At 48.2% G+C, this 11,316-nt stretch overlaps 4 protein-coding genes across 4 annotated transcripts; 3 read left to right on the top strand and 1 right to left on the bottom strand.

Moving 5' to 3' along the window:
- On the bottom strand, positions 1-1,695 carry LTR64_008119 (uncharacterized protein; the record flags this gene model as incomplete). Its single annotated transcript, XM_064902434.1, has 2 exons — positions 1-842; positions 891-1,695. 2 exons carry the CDS (start codon positions 1,693-1,695, stop codon positions 1-3), a joined length of 1,647 nt encoding a protein of 548 aa, XP_064751408.1.
- An 830-nt stretch (positions 1,696-2,525) lies between these two features.
- Positions 2,526-3,530, top strand: LTR64_008118 (uncharacterized protein; the record flags this gene model as incomplete). Its single annotated transcript, XM_064902433.1, has 1 exon — positions 2,526-3,530. The coding sequence occupies one exon, from the start codon at positions 2,526-2,528 to the stop codon at positions 3,528-3,530; it is 1,005 nt and encodes a 334-aa protein (XP_064751407.1).
- Positions 3,531-7,933: 4,403 nt separating this feature from the next.
- LTR64_008117 (uncharacterized protein) lies at positions 7,934-9,046 on the top strand (the record flags this gene model as incomplete). The annotated part of the gene is made up of 1 exon (XM_064902432.1): positions 7,934-9,046. The coding sequence occupies one exon, from the start codon at positions 7,934-7,936 to the stop codon at positions 9,044-9,046; it is 1,113 nt and encodes a 370-aa protein (XP_064751406.1).
- Positions 9,047-9,996: 950 nt separating this feature from the next.
- LTR64_008116 (uncharacterized protein) lies at positions 9,997-10,878 on the top strand (the record flags this gene model as incomplete). Its single annotated transcript, XM_064902431.1, has 1 exon — positions 9,997-10,878. One exon carries the CDS (start codon positions 9,997-9,999, stop codon positions 10,876-10,878), a length of 882 nt encoding a protein of 293 aa, XP_064751405.1.
- Between the last annotated feature and the right edge of the window lie 438 nt (positions 10,879-11,316).

Genomic DNA, 11,316 nt, shown 5'->3' with positions numbered 1-11,316 from the left:
TTAAAACAACGCGACACATACCTTGCTATGTATCAGTATCCCATCTCCTTTCCCTCCTATGCAATCATGTAAGCATTCTTGAATGAGTTCGTTTGTCTCCCACCACTTCTTCTGAAAACAAATCGTGCTTGCTGATGCAGCGCCACCCGCAGACGCTTGCACTGTTTGATCAGTTGGGAAGTAAATTCGCAGATTCTTCCTGACTGTGACATCTAGTCCTATGTTATCGTTCACGGTTCCTAAGGCTTTGGTACTTGTCTTCGTCCTCGCCCTGCTGGCTGCAATCTTTGCGACGTCCAGAGTGCCACACGCCGCTTCGTACAGTTGACGGACGAAGGGATGGCTCAGGTTGCCGAGTGAGGAAGTGATAAAATCCAGTTGCGGTGGGTACGAAGGATCCGTTGACGAAATTGATAATCCTAAGGAATAGATGGCATCCGATAGAGACAACAAGCCCGTTCGTGCCAGATCGATTGATCGGTCAAGTGTGCTCAGAGAAGATTGCTGCGCAGCTGATATTGCATTTGCTCCAGACTTGACACGATTTGCGCCAAAAGAGTTGTCGGTTACGATCCCAGGCTGATTCACTTCTTTGATTGTCGCACTCAGAGCCTGCGACTGACTAATCGAGGCCACAAACCTCATATCCTTAGTTGCAGCAAAGTCGAAATGCTCAAGCTTCTGAAGGACATTGTCCGGTACCTCCATCGCTCGTAGCTGCTTCTTGAGTTCACTTGCAAACTCTGGCTGACGTTGTTCCTCTGTTTTAATTAAAACGCGTTGGCTTTCTGGCAAGTCAACGATATAGGCAACGTTCTCCATAACCCTTCCTGCACCCCAATCTGCAGGAATCAGGTTTGCAGATGAAACCACCAACCTACATATCTCACCTTTTTCACTGTCAGTCGATTTGAAGAACAATAGTATGAGTTTGCTATGCATATTGCCTCCTCCACCCAGACACTGGGGCACTACCAGTCGCACATTCGGAACTCCTGCAAAATCGGCTTGTAGTTCTTGGCGATGTTGAGCGCTGAATGCATGTAGTACGAACACGAAAGAAGTGCTCCTGGTATCAAAGTGAGGTAGAAGCCAATCGAAATCAGCAATGAATGAGGACAAAAGGGCAGATTTGAGCGTCAAATTTGGTGAAGGTGGAGCCACAAGATCGCGAAATGAGACTGCCGTCAGTGCAGTAGCCGAGTGCCTCGAAGGAGTCGATGTGAGTAGGACTTTTGGCTTAGCAAATGAGAAAGGGTTTTCGGACAGTGATTGGGAACTTTCGATGTTATCAGCTGGACTCGCACGACGTTGTCTCCGTATTGGTGGTGGTGAGACCGGCTTCGGGGTGACTATCGACGTGGTGATTTTAGGAGCAGCTGGTATGTTGAAGCTTCCATCTTCACTGACACGCTTACGTTTGAGACGCGCCAAACGATCTGCTTCCATTGCTTTGCGATCGAGCCCAAGTAGGCCTCCGTTACTTGCTGGTGTGACTACCTCAGTCGAGGGTTTCAGGCCTGCTTGCTCTAGTAGGGTGAAAGCGGAAGGCGTTGAAATCGCCTGATCTTGTAGTGACATTGCAATTGCTAGTTTAAGATCCTCATCATCCTCGTCCTCGACCCCAATATCAGGTACTGACCGTCTCGGATGTTCGTCGTCGCTGTCACTGGTCAAGTCGATGATTCCAGCCATGGTGAGGTTTGATAAGTAAGTCTGTTGCTGACCAATGTGATTGGCTCGTGACCAGAAAGAATTGAAAGCCGGGTGGCTTGTGTATAGAGTATTGGAACGTCGATGCAGTGTTCTGCTTGAGTGCCTCGCAGCAGACAGCGAGAAGACACAGGAAGAGTTACCTAGAGGCTTGACACGCAACGATCGGATCGCGAAGAAAGTGTGCATGTAGGTACTTTTGGATTAAGATGACACTCCCAGACGGACGTGTTCACTAAACGCGTTGGATGTGTTAACGTTGGCCGCTGTTTCGAACGCGTACTGTAATTGCTCAGGTGTAATTGCCTAGCGGTCCCCTACTATGTGTATAGTTAGGGGCCACATCTCATGCGTAGACGCCTCGAGATCCCCTAGAAGTGTCCAGCTCATGGGCAGAGGTTGTATACCGAATACATGAGAGTTACTAGCGGCTACTTACTCCAGACTCCGAGTTGGAGAACAGAGTAGCCATTTCCAGGCCATTAGGCCACTAAAGTCCTCACCACTGAAACATTTTCAAATACACGACACTGTAACTCTCTGCACTCCGCTGAGTACATGTCTAAGTTCTTGCGTCACATGCCTCGAAACTTCGTCCTGTTTTTGGTTCCAGGCAACAGGCAATGGTCTTCTGAGGACACTTGTTCAAACGAAACTCCTACCACGTTTGCTGACTCTCGACATGTCGAAAGCCAGGCCTGGTTCTCATGACGACCTTTTCAGCCACATATTAATATCGTTTTGACTTACTTAATAACTCCCACAATTCCACGATAGAGAACATCTGATCGAGTGAAGTGCTTACTGCCAATATGGAACTCTCCTTGTTCACTGCCCTGATCACTCTCCTCAGCTTGCTGATCACTCGTTCCGTGTCGGCTGGAAAAGTCACAACCCCGAACAATGTCCCCAAAAACGCAATCTTGTTGTCGAACGTCGAGTCCCTCACCCTTCGAGCTGGAAAGATGACTACATCAAGACGTGTTTCCGCTGTTCCACAGCTAAACTGCGTTGGTCCTCAAGAAATTTGCAAATTCTACACGGTGGATGTTATGCGATGTCAAAATGAAGGCGCAGATTATGATGCAGAGAATATTCAGTGGGCATGCAAGGCGAACTTGCCAGAAGAGTTCAAACTGGGAGGCACTGAAGTCGCATGCGAAGGTTATGCATCCAGTGACGACCCTTACGTTCTAAAGGGCAGCTGTGGGGTTAATTACAGACTTCTTTTGACGGAGAAAGGTGAAGAAAAGTACGGACGGCACAACCCGTCGCCAGGAAATTCTGATTCAGAGGGTCAAATGACTGGGTTCGCACGGGTTGTCTTCTTCGTCATCTTTACCAGCGTTCTTTTCATTATCGTTGCTCGACTGGTCCAACAATGTCAGAGGAACCCTCCACGACTCGGCGGCAATGCTGGACAAGCACCACGGTATGGAGGCGGAGGTGGAGGCGATGATGGTGGCAATGATGACCCTCCGCCGCCATATGACTCTCACAGCTTCAACAATCCAGGTAAGTATAACACATCCGGCACTAGGAGCTATGGTACTGCAGGCTCGTCGAGGAATGCCGGAGGTTGGAGACCTGGACCTTGGACCGCTGGGTTGACAGGAGCTGGTTTAGGTTATGCTCTTGGTCGCAATCAGAATCGAACACAAACTGGGACCAGATCGCCACCATCCAGGTATGGAGGAGGAGGAAGCTTCTTTGGTGATGGTGATGGAGCTGGGCCGAGTAACTCAAGGTCTTCAGAACCTAGTTTCTCTAGTAGTCGATATGAGTCGACTGGTTTCGGTGGCACATCACGACGTTGACCTTAGTTAATGAACTTCATTACACAGCTTCTACACCCTTCTTGACGTTCTGCGTTATCTTGCTCGACTTTCCCATTTCGTTTGAGGTTTTCCTTTTTTAAGATTCCCTTGACACTCACCCACACAGGTAGGGTGAGTGCCTTGTCTAAAGAGCTGAACTCAGATTACTGGACACATCATGAATTGCTATATGTGATATGGCGACGATTATGGTGCACGAGGAAGAAAGGACCGCAGCTCGGCCTCGCTACAGCCGCACTCGCCGCAACATGAAGCTGAGATTCTCATATCTTGACGTGCGAACAACGATGCCAACACTTCGAACTTCCTTCGTACCACCTGTGAACCCCTAAGAGTAATAGGGTACCGAAGACCGCTTTGTAGCACTCTAAAAAGCAAAGAACCCTCGATGAAGGACGCCTGCAGGAAGGAGCATGTAGTGGTGACGAGTGTGCTATGCGTCAAGACAATCAGTGTCTGAGAACCTGAATTTGGATAGAATTAGTCGCAGATAGCTCTACACTTGCTGTTGATTCAGGTAGCTGAGCTTCGCACAAGACTGAACGCCGGAGTAAACTTGTGTGGTAGGCTCCTTTGTAACAAACTTCACGAGCGACAGGCCTCAAACAGCGATCCGAAATATTGTCTGCTGTTGCATTTCATCTTGTGCAGGCGGAATTATCATGTTCAGGGTTCTTAGAGTTTCAGTTCTCTAGCGACAGCTAAATCTCTCGCTGACCACGATGAGTAGTCTGAACAGATGGTGTACCGTAGCTCTCACGACTGGAACCATCTGGCGGAAAGGGAGAGGGTTAGAAAGGACGTATCAGACGAGTCATGGCGGGCTCGGAATGCCAAGCTCTTCAAGACAACTTTCGCATAATCCCTCAATTTATGTCTCGCCAATTGCTCCTTCCCCCTTGGTTGCGTTCATAGAATGGACAAACAATTCATACTCTGTTTGAATCTGGGCTTATCACGAGCCGTAAGCCACAAGTTTCGCTCATCTTAGCATATGGAGTTTGCAAACATCTAGATGGATAACCACATGTTGAGTTTGAAGTGCCTCAAGCATCCCTTCGTCACCGAAGAATCACAGACCTCTGTTGTTTAAAATTTAGGACGCAAACGATCATGGAGTTCCATGGAAGTCCCAGTCGCTCAGTTGATTAACTCATCCTGCGACAGTAGAAGTGATACTCGTATACAGGTGAAGCTAAACAACCAGCTCTTTATTCGGGGTGATACTGAGCTTGAACAACCTTACACACTCTCAACTTGAGGCAAAAGGCCGAGAGCAGTTCTAACTCGAGCGAAGCGCTCAAATGACGATTGAAAACATTCTATAGCTGGACAACGAAGTTTTTGCCTGTGTTGACTCTCAGCCAGTTACACCACCCAAGCAGATGACCAACTGGGCATAGTACCAGCTCATCGAAGACATCGTTGTGGTCCGTTATGTGTTCGCAGAATGTTATAGCGAAGCAGTACAGGTACGAAACTCTATCTTGCAATCGAACTGACCTAGACCATACTGACTTTCATAAAGAACTGTTCTTCTTGAGAGGTCAAGAGAAACGTGGTGTTCGTGGCTAATCACTGATGGAAATTTAGTGAAGGGTTGTTAATGTGTGTGGGGATTCGATCAGATCTCGTATCAATCGTAAAGATGCAGTGAAACAAGCAGTTGTTGAGGGTCCTTCAAACACTTACAAACAGGTCCGACACTATGATATGTATGTTTCCTTTCCGAAAGTACATCGTTACAGCACCCGCAAATTGCTTTCCTCGAACTTGTCTCTTATTTCTCAAATCGCGCGACTCATCCTTTCATTCTCCGCAAGTCTCAATCTACCATGGCGAACACGCGCGAAGTTCACAGCCCACAAATCGCTCCTCCAGTAGTCATAGTGATTTGCATAGCAGGCGCTGTGGTACTGGTCATTCTCATCGCTGCGCTATCTCGCCTCTGCCGTAGAGTTCGCGCCGACGCCGACGAAGATCAGGACAACAAGGCTTGGAACCCTAACAGGCGGAACCCTGACCAAGACAAGTACATGGAGGGAGTTCGCTGGCGGACCAACGCCGAAATATGGCAGACAGCTTACAACGAAGATTACAGGCGAGGATGGTATCGAGATTTTATCGAAGAAAGAAGAATTCAACGAGATGTCGGATGGACTTCTGTGGGTCTGGACAGCAGCAGCGGAGGAGGCACTGTACACCCTCATCATGCAAGTAACCCTGCGATTTGCGCAGTCGAACTTTGAACTAACATACAGGAGCAGAGTGGAGAAGTTTCAGCGGAAGAGTTTCTTACCTATGCCAACGATAATCCTTACCAGGACCTGCTAGATAAGCGATCGAAGGAGACCTCACAAGGAAGCAATTTACCGACAAGATCTTCTCCTACCAGGAACCCACCAGTGATACGTCTTGACAACGTGGAAAGCGCTGTGGTACAAGGACACACAGACAAAGGCTATGCCAGTTCAGGGGACGAGCATATAGTCAATGATGAGTCTCAAGACGTCGTTGATACACATTTGCCTTCCAACAGTCTATACGTAGGTTGATTAACTCGTGGCCGACCTGACACTAACGCACGTTGCAGGCGCCGCGACAATCGAGAATGTTACGGTCGTCTTCTGTCTACTCTGGTGACGCACTCCTGCCTTCGAGTCACCTGCACCTTGTTCATTCTTCGTCAAAATACGCGCTTGGACAACCAGCCGGACCCAAAGATGCACAGACCGGCAATGGTGCAGGGCCAGAACACAACTCGCAAAGAGAAGTGTAAGAAGACTAGGAAATTATGGCAGCAGGCGAGATGTCGGGAATTTGTTCTGAAGTTGACATGTTGTTGTTGCTTGGAAATTTCAAGGAGCTGTACGGAGGCTCTAAATCTGTTGGCACATTCGGGCTGATGAGCGTACCAGTATATTCGCATTCTTCTATACTATGGAACCATGAAGTAAGCAGTCGTCGACCAAGACGAGCTCTGTTGATTGATACATCACAATCGTCACCTCTCACAGAACCGCGATCTCAGTTGTGCCCGCGACGTGAACACAGATTCCATGGCGGAGCGAATCTACGATAAATTGTGCGAAGTCAGACTTGCTTCTCCTAATAGCATCGTGTTTGTTACACGAGCTACATGGCTGCGCATCCCAGCCACTAATTCTCTCCTGTCAGATTGCACCGCACGATCAAGCAATATTGCTTTTGAAATTCGCGTTATTCACATCGATGAATCGATTGTGGTAGGGTCCACTGTGTGGACCTACTCGAGTACCATGATTCCATTGTCGGGTCTCGAGCTGAGTCTAATTAGCTCCACCATGAACGTGTTGAATGTTGCTATTCGACGAATGCTTGCGTAGAAGATAACACTATTCCCAAGAAGTATCATTATGGTTCCTACCTTCAAAGTGCCGAGCCAGCAATCGCCTCAATGCACCCAAATGGTTCTGACCCATGGATGTGAAAGCGGAGCTGGCCAGTTCCGCTATCAGTTCATGCACTTTTGCAATCGCGATCACCTTGTCGATGCGCTATTTACTCACCTGCTATCTCACATACAAGTTAACCGTCGCAATCACTTCCTTGCTGCTCTTTCCTCGAACATTCGCATACCGACATATGGTTCCAACTTCCGATCACATTGACCTCGAGTAACCATCACGAGCAGGTCCACAACCAGAGAACGCAACACCGACCCACGTCGTAAGCGGAACATGCAAATCAACTCAGAGAGCGCAGATAATGGACCGTGCTTGTCCTTGGAACAATTACATAATTCCTACCAGTAAAGCAAGAATCTCGTTATGTCACGACTACACCTGCGCGCTGGGCATAGTCCACCAGCGATGCAGAGCAGGCTGCACGTGAATCCTACTCTGATCGTATCCTGGTTTTGCACGATATTCTCCCTCGTTGTGATCCTCATCAGAGTGTTTGGGCGATGGATTCGAACAGAACGACTATTCAGAGAAGACAAAGTTATGTTGTCCAGCATTATACCGTTATTGATCAGGATGGCTTGTGTTCACCCAGTACTTCTTTGGGGAACTAATAACACTACCATCGTCGGATTGACAGATAGAAACATCTACCACAGATCGATGGGCAGTCGGTTGGTTCTCGCCAGTCGCATTTTCTACGCTTTGTACATCTGGATGGCAAAAGTCACAGTCCTGGAATTTGTGCAAAAGATTATCGCTACAAGTTGGACAAGACTCTACGAACGTGGCGCTCGTGCAATATACACCTTCCTCGGACTTTCTTTCGTTGCAGTGGTTATTTCAACATTGGTAGAATGCAGGCCTTTTAGCCATTACTGGCAGGTCGTCCCTGATCCTGGACCATCTTGCCGAACAGGCAGGATTCAACTTATCACAATGGCAACTTGCGACATCATTACTGACGTGGTCTTAATCGTCTTCCCAATACCATTGGTCATCATGTCAAGAATGCCCATGACGAAGAAAGTATCGATGGTGTTTTTGTTCCTTCTTTCATTGTTTCTCATCGGCATAACAGCATATCGCATTCCCAGTACAGCCTCCAGAGACTATAGCCAGCAGTTCCGGTCTCTGCTCGCATCGATCGAGATCCTGGCAGCGACTTGTGTAGCCAATGTCATTGTAATAGGGAGTTTTCTGCGGGACAAAGGTGTTAGGAAGGTCAAATATCGAGGCGGATCTATCGGCGAGAGTGACGGCGACGGTACTGAAGATAACATGCTGACCAGACCTGCAACAAGGCAGATTAAGCCATCTATAGCGCAGAGGCACTGGGGCAGCGACGAAGACCTGGTACGAGATTTCGGAGTCGGCCTCTCGGCAGATCTCAGACATGAGCTCGTAATGAATGGAACGGCACGCTTGGCGCCTATGGCAGAACCAGCCAACACTCCACACCACGAAATTTCAACCCCTGAGCCCACTATCAATCCTCATGGCCGAGGACTGCTCGATCCAGCATGGACTTTCCGCAAGGCATCTACGCCGCATAGGCATCAAAGAAGGGATTCTGATGCATCTTCAGATAGTGATATGTCAACTGATTTCAAGATGCGAAAACTAGAGCCTTACAAAGATGAGCCTTCTAGTCCTGCAGAGGTACCGGAAACGCCCTATAGGAAGATGAGCTTCTTCGACGTGGGTGGGTTAGTGAACGTAACATCGTCAGAGCAAGCCTCTGCGGGACAACATACGAGGCGACTTTCACGGTCAGGTCAAAACTTCATCGCGGACATTGGGGGACTTCTAGGATCTCCTACCACTGCCCAGCGTCCAGACGATTCATCGACAAGTTCAGGCTATCGCTCTTCGAATTTGCTTTTGCCCGAACACGCGATCAGAGAAAGACCAAGGTCACCAGGCCATGGTGTATCGCTGGTTCAGGCACTCCAAGATACGCGAATCGACAACTCTTCACACCTTGTGCTTCATGAAGTGGGTGACCCCAACTCGTTAACATTCTCGGACGCTGGGAGGCTACTGAGGTGATGTCTGGTGATATATTGTTTAGCATGTCGGTTCCTATAGCGATGGCGTTGGTTGGTTGATGGTAGTTTAGCGATCTCATGCATGATTTCAAACATGTTTTGTAGACTTCAGACACAAGCTACCTCATGACCTTCATCAGCTGAGAAAGCTGCGGTCGCAAATGTCTACTCCAGCTGTACGTGGCATAGTATTCACGTATTTTTCAACGCTTCGAACATTTCACATAAACTTGGACTGACAAATAACTTTGTATGACAGCACTCGCTAATCTGTGGATCAGCAAAGGCTATGAGCCCCACAAATCTTACACCCATTTGGAGTTGTTCCTGAATATCTCCCGAAAAGTTTTGATGCACGATACTACTGTACTTATCGCGGTTTCACTCTGCATCATGGTCTCGAATCCCTTTACCGATCCTTGTCCTTCATGATGCTGGTCATCCATGGCAGCGTGCCGCCTTTGTTAGTCTGAAACGAGATGACATTGCACACGAACTCGCAAAGATACCACTATTTCTACGTCATTTGATTGCGATCAGCAGATCGACCGGTAGCAGTTTCAATAGCGCTCACCCTACTGTTTGAGCAGCATTTGAGTTGCCAAACGTGGTCGCTCGCTGGAGTTCCTGCTGGCAGTGGTTGGCCGCGTGATACTGTCGTCTACTGGTTCGTTCCTGTCGCTGTTGCGACAGAACAGCTATCTAATCGTCCCCGGCAGAAAGGAGGCTGATCGACTTGGATCTACGATTGTGATCTCTGGAAGATACCGAACGTTGTTCATTTGATATGTAGACTAAATGACTTGTTTCTGCTTCGAAGAGGTAAGGCAGTGGACTTGCAGCATTTCAGACCACTATATCATTCTTGCATTTTTGAAGCACGAGTCTTGCGATGTACCAATAGCACAGTTCGTCTCTGCGTTTATTTCTTTCAATCACATTCTCTTGAACATGGTTTTCAAGCAGTTGCAGCTGGCTTGCAGTACCTTCCTACTGTCCTTCATCACATCAATCTCAGCTCAAGCCACGGCTACCTCTTCAGAGTATGGTATCGTCTCTGCAGCGGGCAAGCCTCAAACAACACAGTCTATTATATATTCGATACAAGGATCAGGCATAGCTGTAGCAAGCATCACCTTACCAACAGGCTCGAGTTCATCAGCCGCAAACACGGCATCTACGAGCGGAATAGTTCTCAGCGGCACAGGAGGGTCCTTGACATCCGATAAAGATCATGGGCTGTCAACGCCAGCTATCCTGGGAATTGTTTTCGCAGTAATCTTGGCAATAGTCGGAATTATCGTCTTCACGATTGTCGTGCATAGGAGGAGAAGAAAGGCGTTGAGTGGGGCGAAGAGGAAGAGCATCATGGATGTGGAGTTCGCATCCCCGAGAGTCCTTCCGCAGAATGTGACCAGGGTCGAACCCAACGTCGAGAAGACACCCAATGTTGGTTATTTCGACGTTGCAAAGCCCTTACCTGCTGTGGTCCGCACATCCATCCCAGCCCAGAAGGCTAGTAAGCCGCTTGAAGAAGACCGACTATCACGATCCAGTACCATCATCGCTGATGCAGCAGAGATTGCTCAAATCAACCGCCAAGTGTCTACCCATCAGAGAAAACCGAAAGAGTCTCGAGAGGGTCAGAGACATCGTAATGCAGCATTGCAGATATTAATCACTAACGAGCACAACCGCACAAGTGTGCTACCGTATTCGCCATTGGCCTCACATCGCACAATATCTGTTGACCTGGAACCAGGCCTGCCACCACGTGTGCAGTGTCCGGATGGAGACGGAGATACATCTGCCAAAAGACCATCAAAGTTGTAGAACGTATCCAGTTTTCATATGTGCTCAATGGAAGAACCACCAGACATGATTCAATACATAAACTTTGTGTCAGCAGCCTGACTTATTCAATAAAGCCCAAATTACTCATACCATGTGTTCTACATATAGATACATGCCATACTGGGACTCCTGATTACGGCAGTCACTGTCTTCGTCGTGAGCCGTGCTTGCCGCACATTGGATAGTGTTTAGCACTTGCCAAGACCTGCGATCCATCACTGACGTAGAAAGTGCATTGAAACGCGATTGTATTTTCCGAGTGAATGATGTTGTGTTCTCACAGTAGACCAGTCCATACAGCCCCGAAGAATAACTTCTAACCTCTTGGAAACGCTAACGAAATCTTCCCACCATGTCCACATGCTTGAACGCAATCTTCAAAGCTCATGTTGCAGTGCCATTAATTCCGGTCTCGAG

Source organism: Lithohypha guttulata, assembly GCF_036872675.1.
Source record: "Lithohypha guttulata strain CCFEE 5908 chromosome Unknown scaffold_7, whole genome shotgun sequence".
NCBI classification, from domain to species: Eukaryota; Fungi; Ascomycota; class Eurotiomycetes; order Chaetothyriales; family Trichomeriaceae; genus Lithohypha; species Lithohypha guttulata.
The sequence above is the reverse complement of the archived record's forward strand: the minus strand, read 5'-3'. Positions and strand labels throughout refer to the sequence as shown.